This window comes from Rhinolophus ferrumequinum, chromosome 9 (genome assembly GCF_004115265.2).
Source record: "Rhinolophus ferrumequinum isolate MPI-CBG mRhiFer1 chromosome 9, mRhiFer1_v1.p, whole genome shotgun sequence".
NCBI classification, from domain to species: Eukaryota; Metazoa; Chordata; class Mammalia; order Chiroptera; family Rhinolophidae; genus Rhinolophus; species Rhinolophus ferrumequinum.
The window spans coordinates 71,083,981-71,100,172 of NC_046292.1; the positions used below are offsets into that span (position 1 = coordinate 71,083,981).

General features: G+C 45.6%; 1 protein-coding gene across 2 annotated transcripts in view; it reads right to left on the reverse strand.

Annotated features, from left to right (window-relative positions):
• The window catches only part of ABCA4 (ATP binding cassette subfamily A member 4), a 124,968-nt gene that overhangs the window by 57,768 nt on the left and 51,008 nt on the right, over nt 1-16,192 (reverse strand). For both annotated transcript variants that reach the window (XM_033115500.1, XM_033115499.1), the window contains exons 12-16: nt 9,493-9,698; nt 8,693-8,869; nt 6,552-6,774; nt 3,084-3,305; nt 1,022-1,226 (exon numbers count right to left, since the gene is read on the reverse strand). In XM_033115500.1, coding sequence (XP_032971391.1) covers nt 1,022-1,226; nt 3,084-3,305; nt 6,552-6,774; nt 8,693-8,869; nt 9,493-9,698 — 1,033 coding nt within the window. The remainder of the gene's footprint in view (nt 1-1,021; nt 1,227-3,083; nt 3,306-6,551; nt 6,775-8,692; nt 8,870-9,492; nt 9,699-16,192) is intronic.

Here is a 16,192-nt window from a genome sequence, read left to right on the forward strand (position 1 = left end):
GAAAGACTAATTTGAAGGAAAATCTGATTTCTCAAAGCAAATCCAAAAGTATACAAATAGCCCATTTTGATTTAAGAGCTGATTTTCCATGTTGCAGATGAATTGGATATTTACCCACCAAAAGTCAGGCACTACTTTGGGAACTGAAACTATAACAGTGAACAAAACAGACCGTGGGCCTGCTCTCATGGGCCCAGGTTCTACTAGGCATAGAGTCAATAAACAAACACATGAAGAAATGTCACGTCAGATGGTGATTTAAAAAAAAAAAGGATAAGGGGACAGGAGCATTAAAAGAATGTTATTTATATAGGGATTTCGACATTTCAGTCTGGAAAGATCCCAGTGATAAAACAACATTTGAACAGAGACCTGAACAAAGTGAGGAAGCAAGCCTGCAGAGGTGTGTGTGTGTGTGTGTGTGTGTGTGTGTGTGTGTGTGTGTGTGTGTGTGTGTAGAAACATGCTCCAGGCAGTGAGAACAGCAGGTGCAAAGGTCCTGAGAAGGAAATAAACTCAGCTTAGTGAAGAACTATCAACAAGGAGGCTGGTATGGCTGGAGCAGAGAAACATGGGGGGACAGGAGATGAGGAATACAGTTGGAGGCCGATCATGAAGCATCTTGCAGGCCAGCCTTGGGACATTGGAATTACTCTGAACAAGAGGAAAAGCCACTGGAGGGACTTGAACAGAAGGTTGACACTGTCTGACTGAGATTCTGAAAGGATCTCTGACTACAGTGAAGAGAACAGACTGGTAGGAGGTGACCGTGGAAGAAGGAGGCTTGGACTGAAAGGTTGTGTAAAGGTGTGACAAGCGCTCCGATTCTGGATCTATTTCTAATGTGGAACCAACAGAATCCACTGAAAGATTTTTGACTCCTGGATTTCAGTTTCAAATGCTGGTTCTGAGAACCCAAACTGAAGCAGCTTAGACAGGATGAGATTTAAACGAGATGAAAGGGGAGGGCTGGAGATATGAAGAACTCAAATACCTTTACTCTATGAAGAGGGACAATTACCTGGAAACACCTGATCAAGGTACCAGGCAAGCAAGCCATACAGAGCAGCATCAAGGAGCATCATCTTCACGGCCATCAGGAAACTGAATCCATCCCCTTCCGTGGGGCTGTTCCCGATGTTACTCCACTGCAGCCCCAGGCCTTGCTCCTCAAAGCGAGCCAGGTACTCGGTGCCAAACCCAAATGCCACAGGAGACAGCAGGCTCTGCAGTGGGGCAAAGAGTGTCCAAAATGAGCAAAGGGTTTCTAACCCAACCCAGTGACACCCAAAGGCTCACAGGTAGGAAGGAGGGGCAAAACAGGGTGCACATTGTGCCCGGGTGTAAAGCCACCCCAGGGAGAGCTTAAGGCAGTCTTCCCACAGGAAGAGAAATCTAGGCATGCCTCTGAGGTCTCAGAGACCCCCGCCCACTACCCACGGGGCCACCTCTCATCTGCTCAATGGAACGCAGTAGTGTAATGGGGAGGACAAATACAACACATACAACAAGCACAGGGTGTGAAAGGACCGAGGGTCCTCGTGTTCACCGACCTATCTTTCCCGCTTCTTCCTACCTCTTTCTTAAGATCACACAGTTCTTGGCAGAACAAAGAAGCTAAGTTGAGATGCTTTGTGAGAATCCCATTCGAAGGGTCCACAAAGTCGTCAGGTTTCTAGGGCAGGCTAGTGGGCCAGGCAGGGGATGGCCTCATGACCTCCTGAGGTCTGTCAGAGAGGCCAGAAGAGCCTCAGATTACACTGATTATCACTTTCCCCCATTTTCAGACTGGGAACAATCACTGTTTTAGGTTCTCTGTGGAGAGCACCAGTCCACGGAATAGGCAGCATGCAGCAATATGTCTGAAGAGGAAGTTCCCCGCCACATCTCATGGGTGGTCCCTGACCTGACAGAAAGCACGGAAGCGCAGGCAGAGAGGTGGGCTCTTCCCATTTGCTCTGCTCAGAGGCCTCCCCACAGGTTAGAGGACCCCGAGGAGGGTTCAGAGTGTCTCTTTGCAAAAAGAAGGGATTCTTCAGCTATATGTTCACAAAAATCATTTTTAAAATCTCAGCCCAGCCTTGGACCACAGTTACCAGAACTGTTGCTTCCTGGTGGAGCCACACACGCAGGAAGCCAGCTGTGGCCTTACAGGACTGGCCGTCTACTCAGTGTGTCAGACCGTCCCGCTCTCCCCAGGCTGAGGAAGGGTTTCCTGCTACTAGCCCGTCGTGATCATTTTAGAAAACTGGGTGCTATAAATAGTAGCAATTAGTTTCTTATTTAACGTGAGAAATAAAAGGCAGATGCCCTGGCAGCTCTGGAGCCAAATAAGTTTGAACGTGAGAACAACTTAGACCTTAGATCTTTCCTTAACCAGAAGCAGGTGGTAGTCCTTTCTGGACTCCATTGCACAGAGAATTGTGAACAAGCTCCAAGCGCATCCCACAGGTTAATGGGGAGGGCGGGTGGGGAGGGGGTTGGAAATGGCCTATTTGAAAACAATTGGAGAAAAAGACAGTGGTGCTTGGGAATTGTGAACTAAGGGCTCCCTTGGGCAATCAAAAGTCAATTTCTGGACACCTCCCCCAGCAAGAGGGCCTGACTCTAGACTAGCTCATTTCTGCACCCCTTTCTGCGTGCACTGGTAGGGCTGCCCCAACTGAAGTAAGTGCTTTTGCAGAGAAACAAAAACTTTCAATTCATGGAAACACTACAGTCATGAATTTAATTCATGGACCAAATAGTTGGTGGGGCAAGCTCCCTTCCTTCTGAATATTCTCAAATGCTAGGAAAAGAAAACTGAGTGAAATGGGCCTGGATGTTTTCCTCTTGTGGACATGCAAAGGGACCTATGAGCTGAACTGGTTTTCAGTTACTTCCCAGGGCAGACTAATCAAGCAGGTTTGGTGTGAGGAACCGTCAGGTCACTCCCACTTCTGCCCCCCTGCCTTTGAACCTCACACCCCTTTGAGCCAAAAGGCAAAGTAGGTCCCTTCACAGAGCGGGCCAACCTCTCGGATTGCTACAGACCCCTCAGAGCACTTGTATCATGTGCCAGGGGTGAGCCCACAGTCCCTCACCATAGCCATCTTCGTGTCAGCTGTCATTCGGTCCTGCCAGGTGAAGCAGAGAATGTGAGGCAGGTAGAGGGTGAAGTAGATGACACCACTACAAGCTGCTGCCAGGCTGGCCCTGGAGAAGAAGGTGCTGAGCAGGAAACACTGCATGATGGTAGCGGTGGAGAAAGCCAACAGGAACAGGAAGAGGATGAACGGGTTGCTGTAATGTAGGATCCTTCCATGCTAAAACCAAAGAGGCCACTTGAGTCAATAATTCCCATCCACATCCAGGGCCACCATCCCTCTCAGTGGGTGACCTCTGTGCGGTGGTTCTGAGGCCCTCAGAAACCTTCTGCCCCAGAACGATCTCTCCCACCAGCTGTTTTTGGTGCCTAAATTTCCATATTTAAGACCCAATGTGTTGGGTTCCTCAAATCCTATGTGTCATTTTCCCTAGAAGGGTAACATATTATCAGTACCAAGTAATTATTATGTGTTAAGTAAGCAAATCCTGGGTGGGATTTGAGCAGAAGAGGAAGATCTGCATAGGGGTTCTCGGAGCATCAATAGCTCTTGGATATACTGAGTAGATGAGGAACAAAAGAGGGAGAAGGGGGGCAGCCAGGTAGCTCAGTTGGTTAGAGCTTGGTGCTCTTAACAACAAGGTTGCCGGTTCGATCCCTACATGGGCCACTGTGAGCTGCGCCCTCCACAACTAGATTGAAACAACTACTTGACTTGGAGCTGATGGATGCCGGAAAAACACACTTAAATAGATAAAAGTTTAAATAAAACAAAGAAAAGAGGGAGATGGGAGAGCACTCAACAAGGTTTAACTTTCTCCCGGGGTGTGGCAGCTGATTCAACCATTTGTGCTTGCATTCTGAGGTTTGCCACTCACATTAATTACTGAAAATATCAGTAATTAATCCACATCACTTGGAAGTAGGTTATTCCCCCATCCATAATATCATGCAAGTACCATAGAATCCATGAGTAATACTTAGTATCTTTCACATTAACTAATGATTCCATCACTATAGCTATGTAGAAAATAAAACCCAACTAGATATTTTTAATGAACTGCTGCCAAACAACATTATAGAATACACTGAGATGCTCAAATTGATTAGACCTTTTTGGTTCTCCTTTACTATGGCATCCTAGGAGGAACATATAGGTCGCCCTGTTCTTGGGAACATAAAAGTACAAATAAGTTTCATTCCTTGAATTGGTTCTGATTAATTGGAAGTGGTGCCCTGCAGCATGGGTTCTTCTTAGTTAAAACGAGAGACCAATTAGCAATACCTGTCATGCATTTGAGAGTTGAGTAGAACAAATGTGCTAATTATCTGCTATTGCTACCATTTCTCCTCCATTCATGCTCTCCTGCTCAACAGATTAAAAGACAGAATAAAACAAATGACAACGAGAGGTGGAAGAGAGCCATTCTTGACTAGAACTAAACTGAGGAAATCTAAATAAAAGATTAGGATTCAGAGTTCCTAATGTTGTGTCAAAGAGGTCTCCACATCCCCCAGGAAAGCTCATCCCTTTTCCTTAATCACACAACTCAATAAAAGCAAGTCCAGAACTGAACCTGTGGTTTTTGGCTAAAAGAATTTTAAGGTGGTTGTTGCTATTGTCAGAAGAATGAAATTAATTTCTTATCTCAGCTCAAAGCAAAATCTTACAAACCACTAGGGCTATATAATTTCTCACTGACTTAAGGCAAAGATGAAATTCACTTGGCCGACCCAACAGTTTCACTGGCCTTGCCTTCCTCTAAGGACCACTGTTCTGATTTGGTTCGCAGTGGATTGAATTAACAAAGGAACCTTTCCATTGTACCAGCTTCCAGCTTCTTTCCTGCATAGTTGAGGTAAGAAAGAAGGACTAGGGAAAGACGGGCATGTCATTCAAAGGAAAATCCTATTTTGGTGTGGAAGGCAGTGTTTCCGTCATTATTAGAACAATGTTCTGGTTCCCACAAGGAGAAACACTTTTGTGCACGAAACTCTTGGTGAACATTCTTTATCTCACATCCTAAAAGCTTTGAAGTCCTAATGCTCATTCTTAGGAAGGCAGATCTCAGTGTCATTTATCAGCCACAAATCTCATGGCCATTGCAAGATGTTGCGCATGTTTATGCATATGCGTTTTGCATAATGATGTTTCTGCATTTTGATTCCTATAGTTCTGAGGACACAAATGTCTTGGTAGCGGCAAAAGTAGCAGACTGAAGGATGAGAAGGAATAAGAGACCCTTAAAGGAAGACAAAGTGCTCAGCTTCTCTCCTCATCTCTGTGGAGCTCTGAGAGCCTTTGCATATTTACAGTCACAGCTGGGTTGGGTTAGGTTGAGCAGAATGACCTCCACATCAGCATTGGTTTTGATAAGACAATAGCACAGCGTTTGGCTAAGGCCACAGCTCACTAGATCTCAGTGCAACAGTAAAATCAAAACCCCTCAGACTTAGCACATTTTACTGCAAAGAGAAGGGGCAGGATTTAAATGGGTATGTGTTGGTTGAACAGGACATGTGATGGAACATTCCTGGATCAGATAGGCACCATGTATGGTCTAGCATGGCTAAGGGTCACATAATATGATGATGGTAAAGAGGCAGAACAAGCTTGGTGACACTGTATCAGGAGATTGCAAAGCCTGAAGTCTAAAACTTATATCAAATCCCATCAAATAAATATCAAAACTACCTAGATTTATGTCCTTATCATTCTACAAGTACAAAAAAATCATCTACTGTGGAGGCACTAAAAATGAAGGATAGCAGTGTAAAATAATCTGAAATAATTGTGAAATAATGTTTTATTTCCAAGTCTAGCTTGTGAGGAACTGCACTTTTGCAAAGGATGGACTTGTGCATGCTATCTGAGGCTACAAAAACTCCTATCACTGAGAAAGGATAGACTCCAAATTCCGTCCTTTGAAACAGAGAGATCTTGGAGATTCTGCAGGCAGCAGAATGTTCAGTGGTCAACCCATGAGTGGTGAGACCATAAAGATAATTAATAAACAGTCGAGATCTCCTCTTCTAATATACTGAAAAGGCGCTTCACATTCCCACCCCACCTGGTGGTTGGGACAGTAATCCCAAGAAAACACTCCTTAGACTCATTTCTTCTGTTTGGAAAGAGAGAACCCTTTGCACATATAATCACCCTATGCTGGGCTCTGCTAACAGCAGCTTCTCCAGATAGTCCATGGAAAGGGGCTGGATAATCTATGTAGACTGTGGTTCCCTGGGCAGGGAGTGGAAGCAGGAAAGGTGTTATGATACATTGGCTCCTTGGGGAAGACTTTGTCTCTCCCAGTATCTTCCATCTTGTCTGAAATGGCTGGGCAGTTACTTGTCATGCTATCCTTGGTGGCCAGATGACTAATCCAGGCACAAGTTCATCAACAGAAAGAAAGACTGGAGGGACAAAACTATTGGAAATTTTCTGGGCCTTCTCCAACTGGCTTACCGTGATAAATATTGTCAGGAGGAAGATACTCATTGACATGATAGAGAAGCTGTCCAGGAACCAGGTACACCAAATCACGGTGTTGGAGACACCCTGATTTTTCAACATCTCCTTTAGTCTCAACTCCTTTTCCAAGACGATGTCCTTTACAGTCATGGAGACGGAGTAGATCCAGGCCAGCACCATGAAGATAGGGAAACAGCGGTTCAGGATGATCATGAAACTGAAGCAAGAGGAGAGAAGCAGAATAGCAGAATGCCCTGTACCTGATAGAGGTGGAGTAAATTTTTTTGAGTGAATGTGTTGAGAACAAAGCCCAGGTGAAAGGAAAGGTAGAAAAATAGGCTTGAGTCTTAATACATTGCACTTTGCTCTGAAGGATTAGTTTTCCTTTACAACAAGATGGTAGCTTTTTAGTTAGCCTAGATGAATGCTCTATAAGTAAAATGTCTAAATAAAACCATACTATGTTTGTTACACAGTATATACCTACTTGTAAGATCTCATAGGAAAAGACTGCAAACTTGATGTGACATGTGATTGGAGTAGACAGCTATATGTTAACGGACACTGAAGTTCAAGAAGGTGGACCATAAAGGGAACTGGTGGTGGTGAGATCAATAATTGGGCTCCCCAAGGGGGTCAGCCAGTGTAGCACTGTCTACCCGGGAGGATCAAACCCCAGTTATGCAGGATGAGGCACCAAATAACTAATGAGTGTGGCACTTTCAGGAGGCTATCAATAAATCAATCAGTGATCCCACCAGCCACCGATCCCACCAGCCATGCTCCTATGGAATAAATCCATGGATGTCCATTTCAGAAAGCAAGGCAGATTTATAACATGGAATTACTTTATTCTGAACTTTACACATGATTTCCCTGTGCTTGATGTGCTAGTGAAGCCCCTGGAATTATTATCTATTGAAAACTGTTAGGTATCACAGGAAAGGCCCAGTTACAGCATGGGAGGGTTTCACTCAAGATGGCCCTAGGGAGAGAACCATAAACTCATAGAGCCTGCTCTTCTGAGAACTGCCACCAGAGGGCTCTCGCACACTGAACGGCCAGAATCCCTACTGCCTCCTCGCTGTTACCCTGCTTCCCTGCCAGCCACAACTATTCTGATTCTAAAAGTGGAATTGGGCCTTTGCCCCCTGACGCCCCTTCACATTTGCTTATTGTCCAAACCCAAACTGACTGCAGAATAGCCATTGTTATCTCTTTGGTCTTCTGCAGAGCTGAGGAAGGAGAACCGATCGGACCAGGATGTTGACAGGGAGTTTCCTGTGCCCATCCTTGGCTTTATTTTACTGTTTTGCCAGCTAGCAATTTGACTCTTCCTTTCTTCAGGCTGTGCGTGTTTCTCTCATCCCCGAACCCTGCTGTCACACATGTACACTATGGTGAACTTCCCAGTTTTTTCCTAGGTGTGGAGTCCCTAAGCCAATTGTAGGGTTCTGCCGCTGTCCTGGGAGCATTTCCGCCCCCACCCACCGTGGTAAACGAGCCCTCCCAACCCCCTCGGCCTCTCTGTTCCTCTTTCTACCATCCTTCAAATGAACATTCAGAAAACAGCAGGCGACTTGCTGAGCTTGCTACTGGCCAACAAATGTCCAGGCCTGGGGATTAGGGTGGGCAGGGAAGGAGGACATGAGCTCACCCAACACACTCCCCTACCTTTTCATTAAGCATACATCACGGGAATGTTAATTACGGAAGGAGCTGCATTATTCCGAGGCTCCTAGGAACCGGACCTACTTGCCATGCAGTCCTCATTTGCTAATTTGGCAATCATTGGGCAAACACTCTGGCCAGAATCCTTCCACATACCAAACATACTACGCAGTAGAAATTTAAAGAGCCTTTGTCCCCTCCCCTAACCTCACTTCCCTTGCTTTAATTTTCACCTTCCCTTTTCTATCCAAAACGCCAACTCCCTTCTCCCTGCCACTTCACTTGTCTATCTGGCCCTGCCTGGAGCCTGGGAGAAGCAGGTTCCTCAGTCAGAGCTCCATTCTCCCCAAGCTGGTCCCAGTCCCTGGTTTCTCTCCAAAGAGTTTGAAGCCTGGGGAGCACCCCACCCCACCCAGCCACCCAATTAGCTTGTCCAGAGCCGGGACTGGGAGCCTCCCACTCACGAGTCATCCACGAAACAGGGGTAAGGCATCTGCTGGAGGTAAATTCCAACTGGAACCTCAGCTGGGGCCTGACTCCTCGTGATTCCCTGCTCAACCATGTCCTGCAGGTAGGCAAACCCTCCCCAGATGTATCGGAAATCTTCCATGGGATCAGCTCGGGGACCAGAATCCCAGTACCTAAGAAGAAACCGCAGTGGGGGGCAAAGGATGTGTGGGAATGGACAGCTCACACACACTTCACAAACATGAGGTGACTCAGCGCTCACTCTCTTAAAACCTGGCCCTAAATATTTTCCACGCTAGCCGAGTCTATTTTCTAGTTCACGTTTTAAATCTCAGTTATGAATATTAGCCACAGGGTGGTTCATAATTGCTTTCATTCAAAGACTCTGCTTTGAGCTTTACAAAATTTCTTATTACCTCTTATTTAACTTCATTTCATTGATTTAGAGGCTGAGTCCAGTCTCAGTCCCTTACTCTGTACCAAAAGTAATTTGCCAGTGACTTTGGAGAAACCCCAATGGCAGAATCTCTATGTGAAGATAACTCAGTATCTAGAAGTTTCTATCTCCAAGTGGCACAAAGGCCAGACAGGGACAAGTGCAGAGTTGAGGGTGTGAAGACAGGGTAGCTGAGCTCTCCTGGTCCCACCAACTGGTTAGTTTAGTTCTTTGGTACCAAAGTGTTTCTGTACGTTTCCAAGCGACTCTCCTGCCATCGGAGGAGATGAGTGTTTCCTCTCCTTGCCTCCTACATCCCGGGGGATGCCCAGGGCCCTCTGAGATTGCCTAAAACATCACCTGTCCTTGATCTTATTGGTTTTCTCCACCACATTTATGTCCATCCGGATCTTGTACTTCACGTGGCGTGGTAGGGAGCTGGTCCAGGGATACATGTCAGGGAATACCACACCAGCCCAGAACCTGTTTTCCTCCAGCAGAGACAGGGCTCGTTGTGTGAGCTGAATTTCGTCATCATAGCTTTCAAACTTGTCCAGGATCAAGCACTGCAGATAATCACAAAGGTTGAGAGACTGAAGAACCAATTGCAAAGACTCACCTGCAATAAAGGGCAGGCTGCTGCCCCAGGGGATGGGTCAAATGCAAGGGGACCTATAAACTTACTGTTTACTTAACTCCAGAGTCTGGTGTCAATTTTTCAATGTGTCTAGATTTATAGGTGAAAGGGAGCTAGGAAATGCTGACTTGCTTTGAATCCTGCAGATTTAGTGAGAACCGTACTCTCCGGCTGTCCAAGGCTGTCTAAATACGCAAGTCGTCAAAATGACAAAAATACTCACAGCTCTCACTCCCCAGCGTGGGGAGTCAAGGGAGTGGGGATCACATTAAATGCAGGCTGCTTTGAAGATCAGAAAGCCTGCCGATAAAAGATTTTTAAAGCGAGAAAGAAACGGTGAACATTTCTGCCACTCTGCAAACACACTAGGATGGCCAGCTGAGAACAAGGAGGAAGAAAGAAAATAACAGAAGGTCAAAACGAGTTAGTGAGAGAATCATTTCCAATCACAATTTTATGACCAGTAATACCGGTAAAGGAGCAATTTCCTAATGTGTCTTTTTTCTCCCCCTGGAAGAGAAAAAATGAAATCATTACCCACAAAAGAGCATAACTAAGAATTTCTTTTAACTTGAATATTAGCGTTGTCCACTTTTATAGATTTGTTAAAGTATTATAGTGTACTTGGATCTGTTTTTTCCTTAAACCTCTTGTTCCTATAATACACTAGGGTTATTGTGTCACTGTTTCTTTCTTAGAATGTAACTCACAAGAGGTCAGATGGCCTTGTCTTGATTAATTTGTTCACCGAGTACTTACTGAGAGCCTGCAATGTGCCAGAGCCTGCTCGGCTCCAGGGATACAAGGAGGAAAGATAAAATCTCTTCCTGAAGGAAATTCAAGATCTAATGAAGGAGAGGGTTGGAATAAACCACCAATCGTAATGCAGAATGATTGAGTTCTGATGAAAGTAAGCCCAGGGTAGTCTGGGAACCTAGTGGAGGAATGCACCTAAGTCTACCTGGAGGGGTGCAGGAGGGCTGCCTGGAGGAAAAGCCTCCTGAGTATAATAAGGAAGATGAGCAGGAATTAACCTACAGGAGGAAAGCAGGGGAAATGTCTGCTCAGGCACAGGGAACGTGGGTTATCTGGAGATCTGTAAAAACAGAGCAGTGGTTCCCATCCTTGGCTGTGCTTTTGAGCCACTGGAGAGCTTTAAAAAGACACCCACTCTCAGGCCCTACTCCAAGCAATGAAGTCAGGTTCTCAGGAGGCAGGGCCAATGCACCGGGGTTTTGTCAAATGCTCATCAGGTAGTTCCAATGTGCAGAGAAGCTCATAGGTGAACAGAGCTGAGTGATGAGAGATGAACCCTAGGAAGGTAGGTGGGGACTGCACCAGTTGCTGTGCTGGACTTCGTAGTGTGACCAACTAACAGAGGGGTTTCCTGGGACATGAGGCTTTCCGTGCTAAAATCAAGCGTGTTGTGGGCAAACCCTAAAGAGCCCTAAGGAGTCACTGCAGGGTTTTCAGCAGGGGTATGATATATGGGATCAGATCATGTTTCTGAAAGATCACTGGGGGCTGGGGGGCAAGAGGAAGCAGGAAGAGCGGCTCAGAAGCTGTGGATGATGTAATGCAGGCTTAAAGGGACAAATTCATTCTCACAGAGCCTGAGTTACCTGGCCTCCTTATTTTACTGAAGAGGAAACTGAACAGAAGGAGACCTGCCAGAGGTCAGGCAGCTTGAAAGGGGCAGACCAGATTCTCTCCCCACTTTCCCACTCCAGGCCCTGAGTTCTTCCCCCTACACCAGGAGCCACAGGTATAGCCGGGTCCACAGGCCCTCCAGATGCTCACAACTGTCTTGTAAAGTAGGAGAGCACAGTTAGTATTTATCCCCACTTTGCAGTCCCGGAGACTTAGGCTCACTTCCCCAGTCCTGTTGCTCCCACAACAGTTACCAGGAGAAACGAAGAAGTGAGAAAGGTGGACTGAGCGCTCATAAGGCCCTGACCAGAGACCCACACTCCCACTGCACTGGTCCGTAAGAAGCCGGCAAACCCAACTCATTCACTGAAAACCCCTCACTGCTGAATCCCACCCAGGGCATCAGACGGTCAGCCAGAACTCTTTACTGACAGAGTTGTTACAAACCCACCTTCCTGGAGCCTTAAGAACTAAATGTCCTGCCTCAGGCTGCAAACCCTGGGAGCCAGTCCCCAGTAATGTTCTCAGTCTTCTAGATGAAAAGAAAGAAAACAAAGGAAGTTACTAGTTTTCCAGCTGATATGAAAACGAGGAACACAGGTACAGGAGAAAATCTATAGGGCCAAGGCTTAAGGGACACCATACTAAGAAGATAGTTATTTGAAAAGGACATGGAATTGATAGTGTTTTAAGAAATACCAGTCAGTGTAGTCACAGAGTTAAGGGAAATGATAAACTTTCTTTAGCCAGCTATGCTTTTGCAAACAGGCATTGCCCAGTCTAACTAACACTAGTCAGTTCTTAAAGGAGATGGAGGATTTAAGTACCGAAGGTCCTTAATAAACGTTCATTGTTTTCTAGACAGAAATAATGTAGGATTTGCTACTTTATGCTTTCCCTCCCCCTTTTCTTGGTGCGGAATCTAATATGTATTCTGGCGCCAAGATCAAGCTGCCAGTGTTTGTCAGGACTTAGCTCAACAACACTGCTATGGGGACAGAGTTGGCAGTAGGCTGCTTGGGCAAACAGGCATCAAAATGGAACTGCTAGGGTATATTTAACACACACACACACACACACACACACACACAGACACACTTATGTTTCTTCTAAGGAGACCTCGGCCTTCTACAAAGACGAATAATAAAATAATCTCATTTTTTGAAGTCAGCTTGGCTAGTTTCGTCCTACATATACAAAATTTTAGAATTGACAATCAGAGTGAATCTGAAATTAGATTTGTAAAATAAAAAGCAAAATTATTTTGAGAGATGCAATTTTTCTTTGCAGTTTCTTTTAGTTGTAGCATGTTGTCTCTCTCTCTCACACACACACACACACAGACACGTTGCTCTACCAATTCACTCACAGCATTACAGGGCATTGGACAAAAGGAGTTGCAGAAATCTTGTGGTCCGATGTCCTTGCTTCCTGTGAGGAAATTGGCATCAGAGAGGTGAGGGGCAACGGGTCTGCACAGGTCAGAAGCAGAACCCGACTCCATGTCTTCAAGTGTCACGCCTGAGGGTGGTGCTGTTCCCCACTTATTGCTCTAAGAGTAAGTCACATTCTTAAGCACAAAGTCGGAGCAACAGAATTCCTGAACAGGAAGATCTCTTGTCCTAGAGTAGCACTGTCTGGAATGTTGTAGAACTTTCTAGAATGTGGAACTGTTCTCTATCTGCCCTATCCGATATGGTGGCCAGTAACCACATTTGGCCATTGAGCACTTGAAATGTGGCTAGTGCATCTGCATTTTTCACTTTAATTAATTTAAATTTAAAAAGCTGCCTATGGCTGCTGGTTACTGTATAGGTCAGCACAGCTCTAGCTGCAATAAGATCCTTGAGGCCAGAGGCCACGTCTTGTTCACTGTGGTCTCTGGAATACTTACTATTTTCTCATGAAAGCGACTAGATTAGTGTTTACTGAATTGAATTGATTTAAATTTAGAAGCCCCGAATACTCCAAGAAATACAGCCTTACAGCTGCGTGTTTTGAAAGTAATCCTGTGCACCCCAGACACAGATGATAAACTAGGAAAAATTAGTAAAAAGCGAATTTTTGCTAAGATGCTAATAACTCTCAGTGAAGCAAAACAGCTAATAAAAACAAATACATTTTCATAATGTGACTTTCTGAGCTGGCTAGCCCACTCTCTTTGAACTCCCCTTTCATGTCTTAAAGGGAAATCCATACGGGAATAACTGGCTGATGTTTTCAGTGACATTGTTGAGTCCTGTGGTGACGTGGGCTCCATCCTGGCTGTTTTATCAGGCACAGCTGCCTGATTCACAGTCATGTTTCCTGCTGTGTCCCCTTAGATTGGTACCCTGATACTCTCTGGAAAAACAAAACTTAAAAGGTTTGCAAACACTCATTTCGACCCTGAAACATCTGACCCATTTTCAAAGTTTGGTTATCTTCCCCATCTTGGAAAGTGGTATAGCATAACGTTTAAGAGGCAAACAGGCTCGGAGGCCATCCCCACTCTGCCGTTTCCTACCTGTGTGGCCTCTGTTTCCCTCTCGGTAGAACTGAGATATGCCCGACGTCGAAAGTCTGTTTTAAGGATCACATGACAGCATTTGTGAAGCCCGCCAGTGCTTCCTGGTCAGAACAAAAGCTGCTGCTTATTGAAGGCTTACCATGTGCCCCAAACTTGTCCAAGGGCTTTGCTTGGACTAATCCTTTGAATTCTCATAACCACCTTAGGAAGTCACTTACAATGATCACTCCAAGCTCACTTATGAGGCCCAATGAGCCCTAGTGAACGTCCTCCGGATAGAGCCTGTGTTTTAACCACATAGTTAAACTGTCTCAATAAATACCATTTTTATCACTGCTTTTGCAAAACATCTTGAAAGTCAAAAGAGTCTAATGGCTTTAAGCCCCTGTCAGGTTACCTTTCATTCGTGACAGCTGTTTATCCAGGGAGGAAGGCAGTTATTTTCTTAAAATAATACGTCTGGGCACACAACTCCTCCTGAGCTGATCTGCAGCACTGCATCTGGTTAGAACAACGCTACGGACAGAAGCCAAAGCCCCGCACCTCACCTGAGCAGTGGGGGGGGGGGGGAGGTGAGTCCTAACCTGTTGGTGTTCACTAGCCGCTGACAGGCCCTTAGATGACAACACAGGCCCTTAGATGGAAATCCGACAACTCCACCCGGAAGACGGTCTCACGAAGCTAATCCAGAGTGTCAACCTCACCAAATCTACTTGAGGTCAAGGCTGAGCCATGGTGGAAGCTGCCTGGGACTTGAGTCAGAAGTCCCTGGGCTGTCCTCTGAGGTGTTACTCACGTGCACCCCGGCATTCTTCTTACGCGGAGGCCACTTACTTCAGAGCCAAGTGGCCTCATTCCCTACTGGCACTTGCTCTGGTCCCTGAAGTTAAAATCTTGGGGAATGAGTGTGTCTATTCGTGTGTGTGCCTGAGTGTATTTGGGAGGCAGAGATGAATGATGAAACCCTTAGCCAAGGTCATTGATTTTGACATATGTATTTGGTCTGGTCTGATTAGCTTGTAAGTTAAAACATAGTAAACTCTAATGAGGCTGAGGCCATGGAGTGTATCCATAAAAGCTATTTAGTTCTACACAGAGAGAAACTGTGTGATCATGGATGTTAGGGAAGAGTGGAGGCCGATAAGAACTGGCCAGGGTAAGGAATACAATATAAAGTCAGCACCACTACGGGGAGAAGAATTCAAAGGGCATTGTCACTGAATAAGAAGACAGTGACTTACGCCGCAGAGGCAGATTCTGGGCAAACTGTACAAGCAGAGATCATCATCTCAGAGAGCCCTATAACACTCTACGATAGCCAAAGGCAGTTGACCAAGAAAAGGAGTTTCTTTGTCCCCTTCAGTTCCCAACTGCTGTAGCAAAACCCAGGTGGCAGGGCCACCACCATGTGAAGTCCACACAAGTCCTACAATTCTCTGTTGGTTGTTTTGCTGATAGTCACCAGTAAGCAGAGTTCACCCTGGCAGAAAATGTTGGAGCTCTCTCTCCAGGGCAGGCAGCTGTGTTCAAGACCAAGACTGCTGGAGAATGCAATCATTTGTTTACACAGCTAAATCAAACACCACCTTGGGAGAAGAAGCCACAGTAGCAGCAGGCTTCCTTCTTCAACTGTGACCTCTCTGACTCTAATTCAAACACATTAAGTAATAGATAAATTAAATTATCTATTAAGTGGGAAACGTTGCCCAGTGGAAGCAAAGGAATAAAGAAAATCTTACTTTTTGTTTGAAGTTGATAATCAAAGGGGCCTGGCACCCATGCTGACACATTTTGACGAATATACCCAGGACATGTGGCGGGTGAGTCTTCAGGGAGAAGGGAAGTCCTGTACCCACCGTTAGAGATGTCGGTTCTATAATCCTGCCTCTTACATCTTTAACTTCCAAACTCAGGCTGAGAACAAAGTGGCCGATGGTGCCAATGGAGGCCTGAAGTGGTCCTGCTGGTGTTAACGTAGACACCTGCCATTCCTTTAGAAAAATGCCAGTGGATGTGGGCAAACATCCCAGAATGAATTTCCTGGCAGATCTAGACTGTAATACTCAAGATTCATTTCCCACCCCATGGAAAAAGCCAACGGATAAAATAGCTTTGGGCTGTTTGAGTTGGTAGTGATGGTGAGACAGAGGCCCAAGGCAGTGCAATAAATTTTATCCAACACATTGGGCCCGTGACTAGACATCTAAAAGCGTTCCATCACAAAGAGTGAGGAAATGTACCGACTGGGAAACAAAGGGACAGGA